Raw genomic sequence first — 20,506 nt, 5'->3', positions numbered from 1 at the left:
CAGATGCAGTATATAACTTCTTTTTTTTTTTTTTTTTCTGTACCCTGTCCTTTTTTTAAATATTTTTTTTTCTAAATTTAACACTCAAATCTGTTTTCTGGGAACCGAAAATATCAGAGCTTTCAAGTAAAGCGGCAGCTCATGTATGTGTTCCCAGCCGTCCGTAGGTCTATGTCCACCCCTCGGAGCCCTGGTATTGGCAGGAACAGTGCTGGGTGTTGTCTGTTGGCAGCCGGGATGAAGAATGGGATTCGTGAACTGTACTCCGGGCGTGCCAAGTTCCCCTCACGCCGGCTGCTCTGGGTGGGGTGTGGAAGGGTTCTAAATTTGCACTGTGGTCGGGCTTTGTCACTGCTTCTGACCAGATGTATGCATTTTTATGCAGCTAAGTTAACCTACACTCGTTTTTATAATGAACCGTTGACTGGATTTCTGCAAATCATGATTATTATTTTTTTTGGAAGTCAAATGGTTAAGGTGGAGCTCCGAAAACAAAACGGACTGCCCCATATATTTCCTTTTTTTGATTTTTGCTCCTTGCCCACCTCCCCCCCTCCCCAAATCTTTTATTACCTTCTGATCCTGCCTGTAGATTCATTACCGGGCCAATTCTGACACTTCACTCGGAATATGTAAAAGTCAGTGTTTTTTTTAATGTTTTTTTTGTTTTTACTTGATAGAAAATTACTTTGAAATCCCCAAACCCCAAATCCCCCCATGGCAGGGGGGGGTCCATAAAAGCAGTTGAGGGGTGGGGGGTCCATAAAAGCAGTTGAGGGGTGGGGGGTCCATAAAAGCAGTTGAGGGGTGGGGGGTCCATGGAAGCAGTTGAGGGGTGGGGGGTCCATGGAAGCAGTTGAGGGGTGGGGGGTCCATGGAAGCAGTTGAGGGGTGGGGGGTCCATAAAAGCAGTTGAGGGGGTTGGGGTCCAAAAAAGCACTTGAGAGCGGGGAGTCTATGGAAGCAGTTGAGGGGTGGGGGGGTCCGTGGAAGCAGTTGAAAGGTGGGGGGTCCGTGGAAGCAGTTGAGGGGTGGGGGGTCCGTGGAAGCAGTTGAGGGGTGGGGGTCCGTGGAAACAGTTGGGACGGTGGGGGGTCCGTGGAAACAGTTGGGACGGTGGGGGGTCCGTGGAAGCAGTTGGGACGGTGGGGGGTCCGTGGACGGTGGGGGGTCCGTGGAAGCAGTTGGGACGGTGGGGGGTCCGTGGAAGCAGTTGGGACGGTGGGGGGTCCGTGGAAGCAGTTGGGACGGTGGGGGGTCCGTGGAAGCAGTTGGGAGGAGATGGGTCAGTTGAAGCAGGATCCGTGGTGAAAGCTGTCATGGGGGGGTTCCATTGAAGCAGGGTCCATGGTGGAAGCATTTGAGGGGTGGGGGGTCCATGGTGGAAGCATTTGAGGGGTGGGGGGTCCATGGAAGCATTTGAGGGGTGGGGGGTCCATGGAAGCAGTTGAGGGGTGGGGGGGTCCATGGAAGCATTTGAGGGGTGGGGGGTCCATGGAAGCATTTGAGGGGTGGGGGGTCCATGGAAGCAGTTGAGGGGTGGGGGGTCCATGGAAGCAGTTGAGGGGTGGGGGGTCCATAGAAGCAGTTGAGGGGTGGGGGGTCCATAGAAGCAGTTGAGGGGTGGGGGGTCCGTGGAAGCAGTTGAGTGGTGGGGGGTCCGTGGAAGCAGTTGGGACAGTGGGGGGTCCGTGGAAGCAGTTGGGACAGTGGGGGGTCCGTGGAAGCAGTTGGGACAGTGGGGGGTCCGTGGAAGCAGTTGGGACAGTGGGGGGTCCGTGGAAGCAGTTGGGACAGTGGGGGGTCCGTGGAAGCAGTTGGGACAGTGGGGGGTCCGTGGAAGCAGTTGGGACAGTGGGGGGTCCGTGGAAGCAGTTGGGACAGTGGGGGGTCCGTGGAAGCAGTTGGGAGGAGATGGGTCAGTTGAAGCAGGATCCGTGGTGGAAGCTGTTGAGGGGTGGGGGGTCCATAAAAGCAGTTGAGGGGGTTGGGGTCCATAAAAGCACTTGAGAGGGGGGAGTCCATGGAAGCAGTTGAGGGGTGGGGGGTCCGTGGATGCAGTTGAGGGGTGGGGGGTCCGTGGATGCAGTTGAGGGGTGGGGGGTCCGTGGATGCAGTTGAGGGGTGGGGGGTCCGTGGATGCAGTTGAGGGGTGGGGGGTCCGTGGAAGCAGTTGGGACGGTGGGGGGTCCGTGGAAGCAGTTGGGACGGTGGGGGGTCCGTGGAAGCAGTTGGGACGGTGGGGGGTCCGTGGAAGCAGTTGGGACGGTGGGGGGTCCGTGGAAGCAGTTGGGAATGGAGGGGGATCTGTGGAAGCAGTTGGGAGGAGATGGGTCAGTTGAAGCAGGATCCGTGGTGGAAGCTGTCATGGGGGGGTTCCATTGAAGCAGGGTCCATGGTGGAAGCAGTTGAGGGGTGGGGGGTCCGTGGAAGCAGTTGAGGGGTGGGGGGTCCGTGGAAGCAGTTGAGGGGTGGGGGGTCCGTGGAAGCAGTTGAGGGGTGGGGGGTCCGTGGAAGCAGTTGAGGGGTGGGGGGTCCGTGGAAGCAGTTGAGGGGTGGGGGGTCCGTGGAAGCAGTTGAGGGGTGGGGGGTCCGTGGAAGCAGTTGGGACGGTGGGGGGTCCGTGGAAGCAGTTGGGACGGTGGGGGGTCCGTGGAAGCAGTTGGGACGGTGGGGGGTCCGTGGAAGCAGTTGGGACGGTGGGGGGTCCGTGGAAGCAGTTGGGACGGTGGGGGGTCCGTGGAAGCAGTTGGGACGGTGGGGGGTCCGTGGAAGCAGTTGGGACGGTGGGGGGTCCGTGGAAGCAGTTGGGACGGTGGGGGGTCCGTGGAAGCAGTTGGGACGGTGGGGGGTCCGTGGAAGCAGTTGGGACGGTGGGGGGTCCGTGGAAGCAGTTGGGACGGTGGGGGGTCCGTGGAAGCAGTTGGGACGGTGGGGGGTCCGTGGAAGCAGTTGGGACGGTGGGGGGTCCGTGGAAGCAGTTGGGACGGTGGGGGTCCGTGGAAGCAGTTGGAAATGGAGGGGGATCTGTGGAAGCAGTTGGGAGGAGATGGGTCAGTTGAAGCAGGATCCGTGGTGGAAGCTGTCATGGGGGGGGTTCCATTGAAGCAGGGTCCATGGTGGAAGCAGTTGAGGGGTGGGGAGTCCATGGAAGCAGTTGGGACAGTGGGGGGTCCGTGGAAGCAGTTGGGACAGTGGGGGGTCCGTGGAAGCAGATGGGACAGTGGGGGGTCCGTGGAAGCAGTTGGGACAGTGGGGGGTCCGTGGAAGCAGTTGGGACAGTGGGGGGTCCGTGGAAGCAGTTGGGACAGTGGGGGGTCCGTGGAAGCAGTTGGGACAGTGGGGGGTCCGTGGAAGCAGTTGGGACAGTGGGGGGTCCGTGGAAGCAGTTGGGACAGTGGGGGGTCCGTGGAAGCAGTTGAGGGGTGGGGGGTCCGTGGAAGCAGTTGAGGGGTGGGGGGTCCGTGGAAGCAGTTGAGGGGTGGGGGGTCCGTGGAAGCAGTTGAGGGGTGGGGGGTCCGTGGAAGCAGTTGAGGGGTGGGGGGTCCGTGGAAGCAGTTGAGGGGTGGGGGGTCCGTGGAAGCAGTTGAGGGGTGGGGGGTCCGTGGAAGCAGTTGAGGGGTGGGGGGTCCGTGGAAGCAGTTGGGACAGTGGGGGGTCCGTGGAAGCAGTTGGGACAGTGGGGGGTCCGTGGAAGCAGTTGGGACAGTGGGGGGTCCGTGGAAGCAGTTGGGACAGTGGGGGGTCCGTGGAAGCAGTTGGGACAGTGGGGGGTCCGTGGAAGCAGTTGGGACAGTGGGGGGTCCGTGGAAGCAGTTGGGACAGTGGGGGGTCCGTGGAAGCAGTTGGGACAGTGGGGGGTCCGTGGAAGCAGTTGGGACAGTGGGGGGTCCGTGGAAGCAGTTGGGACAGTGGGGGGTCCGTGGAAGCAGTTGAGGGGTGGGGGGTCCGTGGAAGCAGTTGAGGGGTGGGGGGTCCGTGGAAGCAGTTGAGGGGTGGGGGGTCCGTGGAAGCAGTTGAGGGGTGGGGGGTCCGTGGAAGCAGTTGAGGGGTGGGGGGTCCGTGGAAGCAGTTGAGGGGTGGGGGGTCCGTGGAAGCAGTTGAGGGGTGGGGGGTCCGTGGAAGCAGTTGAGGGGTGGGGGGTCCGTGGAAGCAGTTGAGGGGTGGGGGGTCCGTGGAAGCAGTTGAGGGGTGGGGGGTCCGTGGAAGCAGTTGAGGGGTGGGGGGTCCGTGGAAGCAGTTGAGGGGTGGGGGGTCCGTGGAAGCAGTTGAGGGGTGGGGGGTCCGTGGAAGCAGTTGGGACAGTAGGGGGTCCGTGGAAGCAGTTGGGACAGTAGGGGGTCCGTGGAAGCAGTTGAGGGGTGGGGGGTCCGTGGAAGCAGTTGGGACAGTAGGGGGTCCGTGGAAGCAGTTGAGGGGTGGGGGGTCCGTGGAAGCAGTTGAGGGGTGGGGGGTCCGTGGAAGCAGTTGAGGGGTGGGGGGTCCGTGGAAGCAGTTGAGGGGTGGGGGGTCCGTGGAAGCAGTTGAGGGGTGGGGGGTCCGTGGAAGCAGTTGAGGGGGGGTCCGTGGAAGCAGTTGGGAGGAGATGGGTCAGTTGAAGCAGGATCCGTGGTGGAAGCTGTTGAGGGGTGGGGGGTCCATGGAAGCAGTTGAGAGGGGGGGTCCATGGAAGCAGTTGGGACGGGGGGGGGGTGGATCTGTGGAAGCAGTTGAGAGGAGATGGGTCAGTTGAAGCAGGATCCATGGTGGAAGCTGTTATGGGGGGAAGAGTCCGTGGAAAGAGGTGGGGGGGGCTGTGATGGAAGCAGTTGGGGGGGGCTCTGTGGAAGCCCCGCTGCTGCTGCTTACGTGTTACATACATATTGATGGTGGCAAAAGGGTTAGGGGATATTTATTGAAAAAAAAAAATTTCCCCCCTTAAGAAAAAAAAAGTTTTCAATTGAAGAAACAAACAATCAGAAGGGATTATATAATAGGTGAATGCCGGCGGCAGACTCACTGATTAAATCCTAAAGTTACGGATTAAGCTGCTTATATTTTGCCTTCCCTGGCTCAACACCCCCCCCCATCACATTTATCAATAGAACCGGTTTTAATTGGATATTTTATTTTGGATACAGTGACATCATCACTGGGCAGATCCCGTCTGGTGGGAGGGGTCAGCAGGGTGCTGTATATAGTTTCCTGAAAACATCACAGCACTCCTCTTCATGAGCCCTCTGACCTGATGCAAGCAGTGGGTGGGGTCTTGGGAGGAGTTGTGCAAATATCAAAATGCTTTAATGGGTGGGTGTCAGCGTTGGGGGGTGGGCATTCCTAGACAGGCAGCATTTACATTTAGGTAACACAAGTGATGTTGCACCTACATGATTTAAAGAATTGATGAAAGTGATGGGGCCAGGTACTTTTAGGTTAAGGAGGAAAGGTTTAGATGATGCTGGATGTTCTGCAACCGGGAAATAAGGCAGCTTGCTGCGGCTTCTAATGCACATTATGAGAGATGGTCCTCTCATAATGATTCTCTTAGGAAACATTTCCAGACAACTGAACAAGCCATAGTATGTTAAAGCAGAACTGTATCCTATAATAACTAAATACAAATAAAAGATGCTATAACAACCCCAGCTTCAGTCCTGAGATTACTGCCCCCCCCCCAGTACTTTTTTTTTTCTGCCACTTGATGCCCTCAGACTCATGGCCAGCATCATTCAACCCACTTCCCATGAGTCCATGTGATCCCGGACAAGCCCCCAACCTGTGACTGGACAGTGAATGTAGAAACAGCACAGCCACGAGCTGATTTTTTTTTTGTCACTCTGCTCTCGCCTCCTATCGGCGTGCTTCCTGTCAGCCCATGAACTGCGGCTCCTTGTGCTGGTCGTTTCTTGTGTTACAGAAGCTCTATTTATTTATGTCTTTTGTATCAGCTCAGAATTCAGATTTACCATCCAAACTAATGGATGTCTCCTCTTTCCTCTCTGCAGGTGGTGAAAACGATCGGCCTTCGGGAAGTCTGGTTTTTTGGGTTACAGTATCAAGACACCAAAGGCTTCTCCACATGGCTGAAGCTCAACAAAAAGGTAATGTTTATAGAGCGATCAAACATTCGCTTCCATGTGACTCAATTCCGTGTGGCCAAGCGCTTGAGTCCATCTCGTGTGGCCAAGCGCTTGAGTCCATCTCGTGTGGCCAAGCGCTTGAGTCCATCTCGTGTGGCCAAGCGCTTGAGTCCATCTCGTGTGGCCAAGCGCTTGAGTCCATCTCGTGTGGCCAAGCGCTTGAGTCCATCTCGTGTGGCCAAGCGCTTGAGTCCATCTCGTGTGGCCAAGCGCTTGAGTCCATCTCGTGTGGCCAAGCGCTTGAGTCCATCTCGCGTGGCCAAGCGCTTGAGTCCATCTCGCGTGGCCAAGCGCTTGAGTCCATCTCGCGTGGCCAAGCGCTTGAGTCCATCTCGCGTGGCCAAGCGCTTGAGTCCATCTCGCGTGGCCAAGCGCTTGAGTCCATCTCGCGTGGCCAAGCGCTTGAGTCCATCTCGCGTGGCCAAGCGCTTGAGTCCATCTCGCGTGGCCAAGCGCTTGAGTCCATCTCGCGTGGCCAAGCGCTTGAGTCCATCTCGCGTGGCCAAGCGCTTGAGTCCATCTCGCGTGGCCAAGCGCTTGAGTCCATCTCGCGTGGCCAAGCGCTTGAGTCCATCTCGCGTGGCCAAGCGCTTGAGTCCATCTCGCGTGGCCAAGCGCTTGAGTCCATCTCGCGTGGCCAAGCGCTTGAGTCCATCTCGCGTGGCCAAGCGCTTGAGTCCATCTCGCGTGGCCAAGCGCTTGAGTCCATCTCGCGTGGCCAAGCGCTTGAGTCCATCTCGCGTGGCCAAGCGCTTGAGTCCATCTCGCGTGGCCAAGCGCTTGAGTCCATCTCGCGTGGCCAAGCGCTTGAGTCCATCTCGCGTGGCCAAGCGCTTGAGTCCATCTCGCGTGGCCAAGCGCTTGAGTCCATCTCGCGTGGCCAAGCGCTTGAGTCCATCTCGCGTGGCCAAGCGCTTGAGTCCATCTCGCGTGGCCAAGCGCTTGAGTCCCTCCGGTGTGGCCAAGCGCTTGAGTCCCTCCGGTGTGGCCAAGCGCTTGAGGCCCTCCGGTGTGGCCAAGCGCTTGAGGCCCTCCGGTGTGGCCAAGCGCTTGAGGCCCTCCGGTGTGGCCAAGCGCTTGAGGCCCTCCGGTGTGGCCAAGCGCTTGAGGCCCTCCGGTGTGGCCAAGCGCTTGAGGCCCTCCGGTGTGGCCAAGCGCTTGAGGCCCTCCGGTGTGGCCAAGCGCTTGAGGCCCTCCGGTGTGGCCAAGCGCTTGAGGCCCTCCGGTGTGGCCAAGCGCTTGAGGCCATCCGGTGTGGCCAAGCGCTTGAGGCCATCCGGTGTTGGCTATTCTTCCTGTAAAACTGCATGTATGTATGTTCTGTTGGGGACAAAATCAACTGTTTTTAGACTGTTTTCTCTCTTCAGGTTGACCGTTCTTCATTCGGTAAAAATATTGGCTAGGCAAAATTACGTCATTATGGCCACTAGATGGCGCTGATTACGACATGACTAAGCATTTATTTATTAGTCATCAGCTCCATCTAGTGGCCAAACTGGTGTTTTGCTGATTCACCCGAATTTGTATTAATGAGTAACATTTAACCTGATGAGAAAATAACATAATACAGCCACTAGATGGCGATGAGGATCATGGCGAATAGGCATTTATTTATTATGGTCATCAGCTCCATCTGGTGTCTAAAATGCGCCATTTTCTTGATTTTTCCTTTATTTTTATATAACATAAAACCCAGGAAGAGAATTGCATAATAACATTCGATTTTTGGTCCCAGAACATGCAGTTTCTCAGGAAAAAAATATCCCCCAGGTTTTTTTTTTGTTTTTTTTTTTTATAATGTGTTTTTTGCTCTACCACAAGGAAATGGCATCACTTTCCACTCTGGCAAGTCAGTCGGTGAGGGTAGAATTGTGACAATCGCTTATGATCGAATCAATATCCCTGTGTGTTCAAAAACCAATTGTAATCTAGATTGACTGATTAAGTGATCGATTTAAATAGATCATTTCCAATAGATCATATTTTCAAGCAGCACAGTATGGGGTGTATTTATAGAAAATTCACAGAGCCATTCGTCCTGCGAAACTACGTGTGCGAGGGTCTGCAAACTCGAATGTTACTGGACTATTTTCTCTCCAGGTCAGATGTTGTTCATTCATAAGAATGTGAATCAGAAAAATACAGCATTATGGCCACTAGATGGAGCTGGTAATGGCGGTAAATAAGCATTTATTTTATATAACCATCAGCTCCATCTAGTGGCCATGGACTGGACAACAATCTGCTATTTTTCTCTCCAGATCAGATGTTCTTCATTCTTAAGAATAGCGTGAATCGGGGAAAAATACAGAATTATGCCCACTAGATGGCACTATTGATCATAAAAAATACTTATTTACTGTTATGGCCAGCTCCATCTAGTGGCCATGCTGTATTTTCCTGATTCATGCTGATCTAGAGAGAAAATAGTGAATTTTGCTGGCAACGGCACAGAACAAATGTACATGTAGTCCATGCCCACCAAATGGAGCTAATTATCATAGGAAATACTTATTAACTGCTTTTACCAGCTCCATCATGTGGCCATTATGCAGTATTTTTTTTGAGCCACATAATTCTTATGACTAAAGAACATCCGACCCGGACAGAAAATAGACGATTTTGCTGGCAATCGCACAGAACGAATGTACATGCAGTCCATGACCACTAGATGGAGCTGATAGTTATAAATTCTTATTTACTGCTATTGCCAGCTCCATCTAGTGGCCATAATGCAGTTTTTTTTTTTTTTCCCCCACTTTATTCTTGTGACTAAAGAACATCCGACCTGGACATGGCACAGAATGAATGCACATGCAGTCTATGGCCACCAAATGGAGCTGATAATCATAGGAAATACTTATTAACTGTTATTACTATCTCCATCTAGTGGCCATAATGCAGTATATATATTTTTTTTTGATCCACATTATTCTTTTGACTAAAGAACATCCGACCTGGATAGGAAAATAGTTGATTTTGCTGGCAATGGCACAGAATGCATGCACATGCAGCCCATGGCCAATAGATGGGGCTGGCAACCGCAGTAAATAAGAATTTATGACCATCAGCTCCATCTAGTGGCCATGGACTGCATGTACATTTGTTCTGTGCGATTGCCAGCAAAATCTGCTTTTTTCTGTCCGGGTCGGATGTTCTTTAGTAATAAGAATTATGTGGCTCAAAAAAAAATACTGCATAATGGCCACATGATGGAGCTGGTAATAGCAGTTAATAAGTATTTCCTAGAATCATCGGCTCCATTTAGTCGCCATGGACTTTATGTACATTCGTTCTGTGCGATTGCCAGCAAAATCGGCTATTTTCTCTCCAGGTCAGATGTTCATTTATAATAATGTAAATCAGTCAAATACTCCAATTATGGTCACTAGATGGTGCTAATGATCATAAAAAAACTTATTTATTGTTATATTCATCTCCATCTAGTGGCCATAATGCTGTATTTTGCTTATTCATGTTATTCTTATGAATGAAGAACATCTGACATAGAGAGAAAATAGCTAATTTTGCCGACAATGGCACAGAACAAATGTACATGTGGTCCATGGCCACTAGATGGAGCCGATGATAATAGGAAGTACTTAACTGCTATTTGGCAGCTCCATCTAGTGGCCACAATGCTGTATTTTACTGATTCACGCTTTTCTTATGAATGAAGAACATCTGATCTAGAGTGAAAATAGGCAATTTTAGTAGCAATGGCACAGAATGACTGTACATGTAGTCCGTGGCCACTAGATGCTGCTGATGGTCATAAAAAAAATAGATACTTATTTATTGTTTATTGCCAGCTCCATCTAGTGGCCATAATGAAGTTTTACCCAATGTTTGCTGGCAATTGCACACAACTGTTTTTATGGCCACTCGATGGAACTGGAAATAGCAGTAAACAAGTATTTCTTATAATCCTTAGCTCCATCTAGTGGCCATAATGAAGCATTTTCCTGATTCACGTGATTCTTATGAATGAAGAACATCCGATCTGGAGAGAAAGTAGCTGATTTTGCTGGCAATGGCACAGAAATAATGTAAATGCAGCCACTTGACGGCACTGATGGTCATAAGAAATTAATACTTATTCACTGTTCTTGACAGCCCCATCTAGTGGCCATAATGTGATATTTTCCTGGTTCATAAAACCAAAATTTTTTTTTTTTTTTTTTTTTTTTGAGACTGAGGAAATGCCCCTTGATAACATCAACCCAGCCTAGGCACAGTCACTGACCAGATTTTTTTCCTGATCTTAGGTGACGGCTCAGGATGTGAGGAAGGACAGCCCGCTTCTCTTCAAGTTTCGGGGCAAATTCTACCCGGAGGACGTCTCTGAGGAGCTGATCCAGGACATCACCCAGAGACTCTTCTTCCTGCAGGTGAAGGAAGGCATCCTGAACGACGACATCTACTGCCCGCCAGAGACTGCCGTGCTCCTGGCCTCCTACGCTGTACAGGCCAAGTATGGGGATTATAACAAGGATGTACAGAAGTCGGGATACCTGTCCCAAGACAAGCTTCTCCCTCAGAGGTACCAGAATCTTCTTTACACTGTACTAGGGTACCTGGAGCCTTCCTTATACCATTCTAAGGTACCAGAACCTTCACTCTACAATAGTAGGGTGCCAGAACCTTCCTTCTACCGTAGTAGCGTGCCGGAACCTTCCTTCTACCATAGTAGCGTGCCGGAACCTTCCTTCTACTATAGTAGGGTGCCAGAACCTTCCTTCTACCATACTAGGGTGCCAGAACCTTCCTTCTATAACACTAGGGTGCCAGAACCTTCCTCCTACCATAGTAGGGTGCCAGAATCTTCCTTTTACCATAGTAGGGTACCAGAATCTTCCTTCTACCATAGTAGCGTGCCAGAACCTTTCTTATACCATAGTAGGGTGCCAGAATCTTCCTTCTACCATAGTAGGGTACCAAAATCTTCCTTCTACCATAGTAGCGTGCCAGAACCTTTCTTATACCATAGAGGGGTGCCAGAACCTTCCTTCTACCATACTAGGGTGCCAGAACCTTCCTTCTACAACACTAGGGTGTCAGGACCTTCCTTCTACCATAGTAGGGTACCAAAATCTTCCTTCTACCATAGTAGGGTACCAAAATCTTCCTTCTACCATAGTAGGGTACCAAAATCTTCCTTCTACCATAGTAGCGTGCCAGAACCTTTCTTATACCATAGAGGGGTGCCAGAACCTTCCTTCTACCATACTAGGGTGCCAGAACCTTCCTTCTACAACACTAGGGTGTCAGGACCTTCCTTCTACCACAGTAGGGGGCCAGGACCTTCCTTCTACCACAGTAGGGGGCCAGGACCTTCCTTCTACCACAGTAGGGGGCCAGGACCTTCCTTCTACCACAGTAGGGGGCCAGGACCTTCCTTCTACCACAGTAGGGGGCCAGGACCTCCCTTCTACCACAGTAGGGGGCCAGGACCTCCCTTCTACCACAGTAGGGGGCCAGGACCTCCCTTCTACCACAGTAGGGGGCCAGGACCTTCCTTCTACCACAGTAGGGGGCCAGGACCTTCCTTCTACCACAGTAGGGGGCCAGGACCTTCCTTCTACCACAGTAGGGAGCCAGGACCTTCCTTCTACCACAGTAGGGAGCCAGGACCTTCCTTCTACCACAGTAGGGGGCCAGGGCCTTCCTTCTACCCCGGTAGGGGGCCAGGACCTTCCTTCTACCCCGGTAGGGGGCCAGGGCCTTCCTTCTACCCCGGTAGGGGGCCAGGGCCTTCCTTCTACCCCGGTAGGGGGCCAGGGCCTTCCTTCTACCCCGGTAGGGGGCCAGGACCTTCCTTCTACCCCGGTAGGGGGCCAGGGCCTTCCTTCTACCACGGTAGGGGGCCAGGGCCTTCCTTCTACCCCGGTAGGGGGCCAGGACCTTCCTTCTACCCCAGTAGGGGGCCAGGACCTTCCTTCTACCCCAGTAGGGTGTTGATGCAGCTTTGATAATGTAAAAAGCTGATCCCTGGGCATGAAGCTGAATGCAGAGATTAAATACATACATCATCGAATGTTTTCTGTCGAAGGATTTGTATCTCTGTCCATTCAGTCCTGAGATTTACACAGCTCTGCTGCACAGCACAGTCCTGACTGGCAGGCCAAGAGATAAATGGTTGCCTATATTTTAGTACTTTTGTTTCAGGCTGGAGTTCCCCTTTAGGCCACCTTGCCTTGCACACGCTCTTCTCAGTGTCACTCTACACTGTGCAGTATCTCTATTATCAGCTCCTCTGTACCTCCTCCACCCTCTCTCTGTTTTTCTTTCTTTATCTGCAGCAAAGTTTCTGTTCTTCCTCTGCGTGCTGCCTGACGTTGGGCCATGTGGGAGCCGTCTGTCGCTATCTTTTTTTTGTTCCGGCGTGCTCAGCGCTGCCGCTTCCTGAGGGCGTGTCTGGCCTGTACGTCTTCTAAGTAGATGTGAACCTTAAATGGCATTTTAGTTTGCTAGAGAACCATCTACTATAAACTCTGCCATTTTTTATTTTTAAACCAAATTATTTGCTTCATCCTTGTGCTGCATCTCTGTGCTGCTGATCTCCTGCTGCCTCTTTGCAATCACTTCCTGTCTACAGGCACTTCAGCAGCATTTCTCTGAGCGGGTTTCCTGATTTTTGACAACAAAGGACCATGGCGGTGTAATGTGCACTCCTGGCACAAAGACAGTCCAGGTCCAAAGGCTTACTGGTGAAAAAAAGAAAATCCAGGAGGGTTCTCCTCCTTTATTGAAATTCAAAGTCCAAACTGTTTAGCCTTTGTGACTTGCAAACCGCAATACATAGAGGAAAGTCTGCAAATGCCCTGGAAGGTGACAACGCAAGAGAACAGTTGGGAAACTGACACAGAGCGTTGTCACCATAAAACAGGAAGTGTCTGAATGAAGACCTTCATGGCGGGATCACCAGGGATGATTTTTAATCAAAGCTGCAGTAGAGATTGTAAATGACTTTGAAATTACATTAATATGTTAAAGCTTCTGTGAGAGTTTAGTGGTTGGCAGGGAAAAATAAAAATAAAACATATTGTATGTCTGCAAGTCATGTACGTTTTCTTCATATTTTATTATTTTATACACACTGCAAGTATTATCATCCTCCTCCTCCTTCTCCTCCTCCTCTTCCTTCCCTCACCACCACCAGCTCCTCCTTCCCTCACCACCACCTCCTCCTTCCCTCACAACCACCACCCCTCCTTCCCTCACCACCACCTCCTCCTTCCCTCACAACCACCACCTCCTCCTTCCCTCACAACCACCACCTCCTCCTTCCCCACCACCTCCTCCTTCCCTCACCACCACCACCTCCTCCTTCCCTCACCACCACCACCTCCTCCTTCCCTCACCACCACCACCTCCTCCTTCCCTCACCACCACCACCTCCTCCTTCCCTCACCACCACCACCTCCTCCTTCCCTCACCACCACCACCTCCTCCTTCCCTCACCACCACCACCTCCTCCTTCCCTCACCACCACCTCCTCCTTCCCTCACAACCACCACCTCCTCCTTCCCTCACCACCACCACCTCCTCCTTCCCTCACCACCACCACCTCCTCCTTCCCTCACCACCACCACCTCCTCCTTCCCTCACCACCACCACCTCCTCCTTCCCTCACCACCACCACCTCCTCCTTCCCTCACCACCACCACCTCCTCCTTCCCTCACCACCACCACCTCCTCCTTCCCTCACCACCACCACCTCCTCCTCCCTCACCACCACCACCTCCTCCTCCCTCACCACCACCACCTCCTCCTTCCCTCACCACCACCACCTCCTCCTCCCCTCACAACCACCACCTCCTCCTCCTCTTCCCTCACAACCACCACCTCCTCCTCCTCTTCCCTCACAACCACCACCTCCTCCTCCTCTTCCCTCACAACCACCACCTCCTCCTCCTCTTCCCTCACAACCACCACCTCCTCCTCCTCTCCCTCACAACCACCACCTCCTCCTCCTCTTCCTCACAACCACCACCTCCTCCTCCTCCTCCTCCTCTCCCTCACAACCTCCTCCTCCTCCTCCTCCTCCCTCACAACCACCTCCTCCTCCTCCTCCTCCTCCTCCTCCTCCTCCTCCCCTCCTCTCCCTCACAACCACCACCCCCCCCCTCCTCCTCTCCCTCACAACCACCCCCTCCTCCTCCCCTCCTCCTCCTCCTCTCCCTCACAACCACCACCTCCTCCTCCTCCTCTTCCCTCACAACCACCACCTCCTCCACCTCCCTCCCTCACAACCACCACCTCCTCCTCCTCCTCCTCCTCCTCTTCCCTCACAACCACCACCACCTCCCCTCCCCTCTCCCTCACAAACCACCACCTCCCCCCCCTCCCCTCCCCACAACCACCACCCCTCCTCCTCTCCCCACAACCACCACCTCCTCCTCCTCCTCTTCCCTCACAACCACCACCTCCTCCTCCTCCTCCTCCTCCTCCTCTTCCCCACAACCACCACCTCCTCCTCCTCCCCCTCCTCCTCCTCTTCCCTCACAACCACCACCTCCTCCTCCTCCTCCTCCTCCTCTCCCTCACAACCACCACCTCCCCTCCTCCTCCTCCTCTTCCTCACAACCACCACCTCCCCTCCTCCTCCTCTCCCTCACAACCACCACCCCTCCCCTCCTCCTCTCCCTCACAACCACCACCTCCTCCTCCTCCTCTCCTCACAACCACCACCTCCACCTCCTCCACTCCCTAACAACCACCACCCCTCCTCCTCCTCCTCCTCCTCCACCTCCTCCTCCTCCTCCTCCTCCTCCTCCTCCTCCTCCTCCTCCTCCTCCTCTTCCCTCACAACCACCACCTCCTCCTCCTCCTCCTCCTTACCACCTCCTCCTCCTCCTCCTCCTCCTCCTCCTCCTCCTCCTCCTCTCCCTAACAACCACCACCTCCTCCTCCCCTCCTCCTCCTCCTCCTCCTCCTCCTCCTCCTCCTCCTCCTCCTCCTCCTCTTCCTTTACCACCTCCCCTCCTCCTCTTCCCTCACAACCACCACCTCCTCCTCCTCCTCCTCCTCTCCTTACCACCTCCTCCTCCTCCTCCCTCCTCCTCTTCCCTCACAACCACCACCTCCTCCTCCTCTTCCTCACAACCACCACCTCCTCCTCCTCTCCTCACCACCACCACCTCCTCCTCCTCTTCCCTCACCACCTCCTCCTCCTCTTCCCTCACCACCACCTCCTCCTCCTCCTCCTCCTCCTCCCCTCCTCCTCCTCCTCCTCCTCCTCCTCCTCCTCCTCCTCCTCCTCCTCCTCCTCCTCCTCCTCTTCCCTCACCACCACCACCTCCTCCTCCTCCTCCTCCTCTTCCCTCACCACCTCCTCCTCCTCCTCCTCCTCCTCCTCTTCCCTCACCACCTCCTCCTCCTCCTCCTCCTCCTCTTCCCTCACCACCTCCTCCTCCTCTTCCTCACCACCACCTCCTCCTCCTCTTCCCTCACCACCACCACCTCCTCCTCCTCTTCCCTCACCACCACCACCTCCTCCTCCTCTTCCCTCACCACCACCTCCTCCTCCTCCTCTTCCCTCACCACCACCTCCTCCTCTTCTTCCCTCACCACCACCTCCTCCTCTTCCCTCACCACCACCACCACCACCACCTCCTCCTCTTCCCTCACCTCCTCCTCTTCCCTCACCACCACCACCTCCTCCTCTTCCCTCACCTTCTCCTCTTCCCTCACCTCCTCTTCCTTCTCCTCTTCCCTCACCTCCTCCTCCTTCTCCTTCTCCTCTTCCCTCACCACCTCCTTCCTCTCCTCTTCCCTCACCTCCTCCTCCTCCTCTTCCCTCACCACCACCACCTCCTCCTCTTCCCTCACCACCACCACCACCTCCTCTTCCCTCACCTCCTCCTCTTCCCTCACCACCACCACCTCCTCCTCTTCCCTCACCACCACCTCCTCCTCTTCCCTCACCACCACCACCTCCTCCTCTTCCCTCACCTTCTCCTCTTCCCTCACCTCCTCTTCCTTCTCCTCTTCCCTCACCTCCTCCTCCTTCTCCTTCTCCTCTTCCCTCACCTCCTCCTTCCTTCTCCTCTTCCCTCACCTCCTCCTCCTTCTCCTTCTCCTCTTCCCTCACCTCCTCCTCCTTCTCCTTCTCCTCTTCCCTCACCACCTCCTTCCTCTCCTCTTCCCTCACCACCTCCTTCCTCTCCTCTTCCCTCACCACCTCCTTCCTCTCCTCTTCCCTCACCACCTCCTTCCTCTCCTCTTCCCTCACCACCTCCTTCCTCTCCTCTTCCCTCACCACCTCCTTCCTCTCCTCTTCCCTCACCACCTCCTTCCTCTCCTCTTCCCTCACCACCTCCTTCCTCTCCTCTTCCCTCACCACCTCCTCCCTCACGTCGTCGCCATCATCATCATCATCTTCCCTCTTGTCCATCATCATTTTTGTCTTCGTCCTTTGAGAGGCCATTGAACAATACATTATCCAGATTACCATATGTGGTTGTTACCCTTCAATAATGTCACCTCTGTGCTTGTTTCTAGAGTCTTGGAGCAGCATAAGCTCACCAAGGACCAATGGGAGGACAGAATCCACATTTGGCATGAAGAACACAGAGGGATGTTAAGGTAATAACATTGTACTTTTTCGGCAAGGCTTAGAAATGTTATAAAGGCTTAAGTGGACTAAGTGAAAAAATATAGGAAATGCCTATAAGCCGCGCATTATGAACCAATTAAAATAAATACATTAATATTGTGCTTAAAAACCTCTAAGGAGCAGCTGGTAGTGAGACCAATCATCTAATAATGTGTTGAAGAAAATCAAATAAATTTCATACCGTGCTCTGAATAACCATATATGCATACATAAACAATAATAGTACTAAAAATCATAAGTGAATTCATAACTATGCCTGCTGAAGCAATAATAATAAATGTCCAATATAAACGATTTCCAAAGAAAATTAAATTGAAATGAAATGTCCATGAACCACCACCAAAATCTTCTATCTACGTGAGTGATAAGAATCTTCGCAGACTGGGTGAGATAAATAGCGTCTTCCACCACTACCAGGCAAACAATCTACTCACCAGAAGAATTTGACACCCGTTACAGGTAGTCAGACCAAGCGCAGATACCATTCGGAGTATGCCTTCTGAAGAGAGACTGGTCCATGGCATGATGAACTCCAATTGATCATATATTGAAAAAGAAGGGGCTTCTTATTGTGTAGTATGTAAAAAAAATAATTTTATTACATACGAGGCATCGACATAAAACACGATAAAAACTATTTGCCCAATTCGAAACATGCAGGCAAGCTGTTTGCTTAACACCTGTGCTCCAACTAGCGGAACTGACGTATCGCGTGCCTACCACCCGACGCGTTTCGTCAGTAACGTCTGACGTCATCGGGAGTGAACTCCTCCCCTTTGGAACTTGGAAATGTTATGAAGGCTTAGGCAAACTCAATTTAAAAAAGGTAACCAGAGAGATGGTTGACTTCTGAAATGCGTTGACTGTTCTATGATTGCCCGGGGGGGGAGATATACGTCACGCATCCCGGAATTGGACTGGTGTTGTGTCTATCAAAGTACCCGGGCCAGGAGGCTGCACTGTATGGTGAGCGCGGGGTATACTCGGCAATTCAAATTAAAGCTGTTACAGTGATGTTCCCCTGCTCTGTGATGATCCGGCTGGCAATCCTCTTCCTCTCTTACCCAGGTGAGGCTGCAATTTTGGGCACAGATAGTTGTTAATATTTATTTGTGTAACTTAATTCTGCATAAAACCTTTTTAGGTGTCATTTCATGAGATAATTTATGAGGGCGTGTTTGGGTGCAGGGTAGGGGTTGCGTGGGGATACTGGTGGCGAGTAACCCTTAGGGTCGGTTCACACTGGGGCGACTTGGGATCCGACTTGTACACCCTCAAGTCGCCCCAAGTCGCCCCAGAAATAGATTCAATGGGAGTGAACGCTAGCGTCTTAATAGACACTACTGAAGTCGCTCCGACTTCAGAGCGTACTCCCTGTACTACTTTGATCCGACTTGGTAGGCGACCTGTACCATAGAAATCAATGGAAGTCGCCTCCAAGTCGGATCTCTCTGTAAAGTCAAGCGACTTTGCAGGGAAAACCCCTCCCTCCCCCCCTCCCTCCCAGAGAGCTGATTGCCCTGTGATTGGCCACAGCCGAAGTCGCCTGTCATGGAGGCGACTTCAAGTTGCCTTGTAATTTGCTGAAGTCGCGCTGAAGTCGCGCTGAAGCCGCGTTGAAGTCGCGGTACAAAGTCGCGCTGAAGTCGTGTTGCCCCAGTGTGAACCGACCATTAAGGTCTGGCTAGTAGCCCAGGACTTGAAAATTTGAGCCCTGTTCTAGATGATCATATTACAGATCATTAAAGCACACTCTTACCAAAGCATTTTGGGGCTTGTGTGGACTCAATGAAACAGGTAGCCAAGGAAGTCTTGGACTCTCGAAATGTGTTGGATGTTCTATGTCATCATATTATGAATTGTCAAAGTGACTTGGACTCCTACCACTTGGCTTGGTGCTTCTTTTGTGTAGTTATGCGTTTTATTCCCATTTCCGGGTACCCACCAAGGTTATTCATGTTGTATGTCAACAGCCTTCCCCAGAGACAGTGAGCTAGTTTGAATCTTTGAAATGTTCTTTCCCCAGAGACAGTGAGCTAGTTTGAATCTTTGAAATGTTCTTCTTTGAATTGATCATTTCTGAAGTCCGAGCTCCACTTGGACATGACCTGACGGGTTTTAATCTTCACCCGCTCCATCAAAAACTAAAAAGGAAAGGTTTTAGCTGGACATACACTTTACAAAATCTTGTACCATGTTCCAGGAAGAAAAACGGACGGGATTGAATGTTATTTTGAGTTCACCTAAACCCTCACAATAATTTAAGCCCTTATAAAAGGGTGTTGACCCCTTGAAACCTGTTGGTAAAAGAGTCCATGGTGCTTTAATAATTCATAAGATAGGACATCCAACTCCTTTTGGTTTTATTTCCCTCTGATACTAAGTCATCGAACGTGTTCCGGGTTTGTTTGTCTCTTGTACCCACTTTTTTTTTACATGTTCTTTGGTTCAGTATGTGTTAACAATGGTGTGCCGTTGTGTTGTGCAGGGAGGATGCAATCCTAGAATACCTGAAGATCGCTCAGGACCTGGAGATGTACGGAGTGAACTACTTTAGCATTAAGAATAAGAAGGGCTCAGAACTTTGGCTTGGAGTAGATGCCTTGGGGCTTAATATTTATGAACAGAATGACAGGTAATTATTACACAAGCGCACAGATTCCTGCCAACATTTCCCGCAATCCAATGTTTATTAGTAACAAAGCAGAAAACAAAGGTTACTACTAGATTGTGTCCGGAGGGGGAGGAAAAGTTTAATTCCACAGAAGGAACCAAGAACACTTTTTTTTCATCTATTTAAACCTGGCCATATAAATCTAAATTTTTTTTTTTCTTTAATCTTGTTTCTTTTCTCCCTTTTTTTTTTTTTTTCTTTTCTTTTCCTTTTTTCCTTTTTTTTTTTCTTTCCTTTTTTTTTTTTCTTTCTTTCTTTCTTTCCTCTTTCTTCTTTTCTTCTTTTCTTTTTTTTTTCTTTCACCTTTCTTCTTCTTTTTTTTTTTTTTTCTTTCTTTTTTGTCCATTTTTATTTTACTTTCCTTTTTTTCCCTTTTTGTAGTCATGGGTAACTTTTTTTTTTTTAAGTTTTTGCATATTTTAATTTGTTAAATCAAGTATTTATTAATTTTTTTTCAATAAAAGATACTTAACCCTCCCAATAATTTTATATTTTCTAAAAGCAGAGGCTCTGGTGCATTTTCTGGTTGCCTGACTCCCAGCAGGCACCTGTAAATGTGCATATGTTGCTCAAAAAGCACACCAAAAATGCTAGTGTGTGCATTTTTGATCAGGTTTTTTTTAATGATTTCAATGGGAGGTGTGTGTTTTTTTTTTTTTTTGTTTTGTTTTTTGTTTTTTTTGTGTGTGCTTTTTAAACAGCGCATAAAAGATGCAGCATGCTGGACTTTTCAAAATGCACCTGCAGTGCACCGGTGTAAAGAGTTTCATAGGATTTAAAGCTAAATATTTTTATTGCATCTTTCTTGTGCTTTGAACAGGGTAAAAGCGCAGCAAAAACACATCAGTGTGAAAGGGCCCTAATTTATACACTAATGCCCCGTACACACGGTCGGACTTTCCGACGGAATATGTGCGATCGGAGCTTGTTGTCGGAAATTCCGACCGTGTGTGGGCTCCATCGGACTTTTTCCATCGGAATTTCCGACACGCAAAGTTTGAGAGCAGGCTATAAAATTTTCCGACAACAAAATCCGATCCTTTAAATTCCGATCGTGTGTAGACAAATCCGACGGACAAAATGCCACGCATG

The 20,506-nt window shown here is 51.5% G+C and overlaps 1 protein-coding gene across 1 annotated transcript in view; it reads left to right on the top strand.

Moving 5' to 3' along the window:
* Positions 1-20,506, top strand: part of LOC141108702 (moesin) — a 96,159-nt gene that overhangs the window by 62,086 nt on the left and 13,567 nt on the right. The window contains exons 3-6 of the mRNA XM_073600571.1: positions 5,985-6,080; positions 10,388-10,662; positions 16,626-16,709; positions 19,229-19,375. Coding sequence (XP_073456672.1) covers positions 5,985-6,080; positions 10,388-10,662; positions 16,626-16,709; positions 19,229-19,375 — 602 coding nt within the window. The remainder of the gene's footprint in view (positions 1-5,984; positions 6,081-10,387; positions 10,663-16,625; positions 16,710-19,228; positions 19,376-20,506) is intronic.

This window comes from Aquarana catesbeiana, linkage group LG09 (genome assembly GCF_042186555.1).
Source record: "Aquarana catesbeiana isolate 2022-GZ linkage group LG09, ASM4218655v1, whole genome shotgun sequence".
In the NCBI taxonomy this organism is placed as follows: Eukaryota; Metazoa; Chordata; class Amphibia; order Anura; family Ranidae; genus Aquarana; species Aquarana catesbeiana.
The sequence above is the reverse complement of the archived record's forward strand: the minus strand, read 5'-3'. Positions and strand labels throughout refer to the sequence as shown.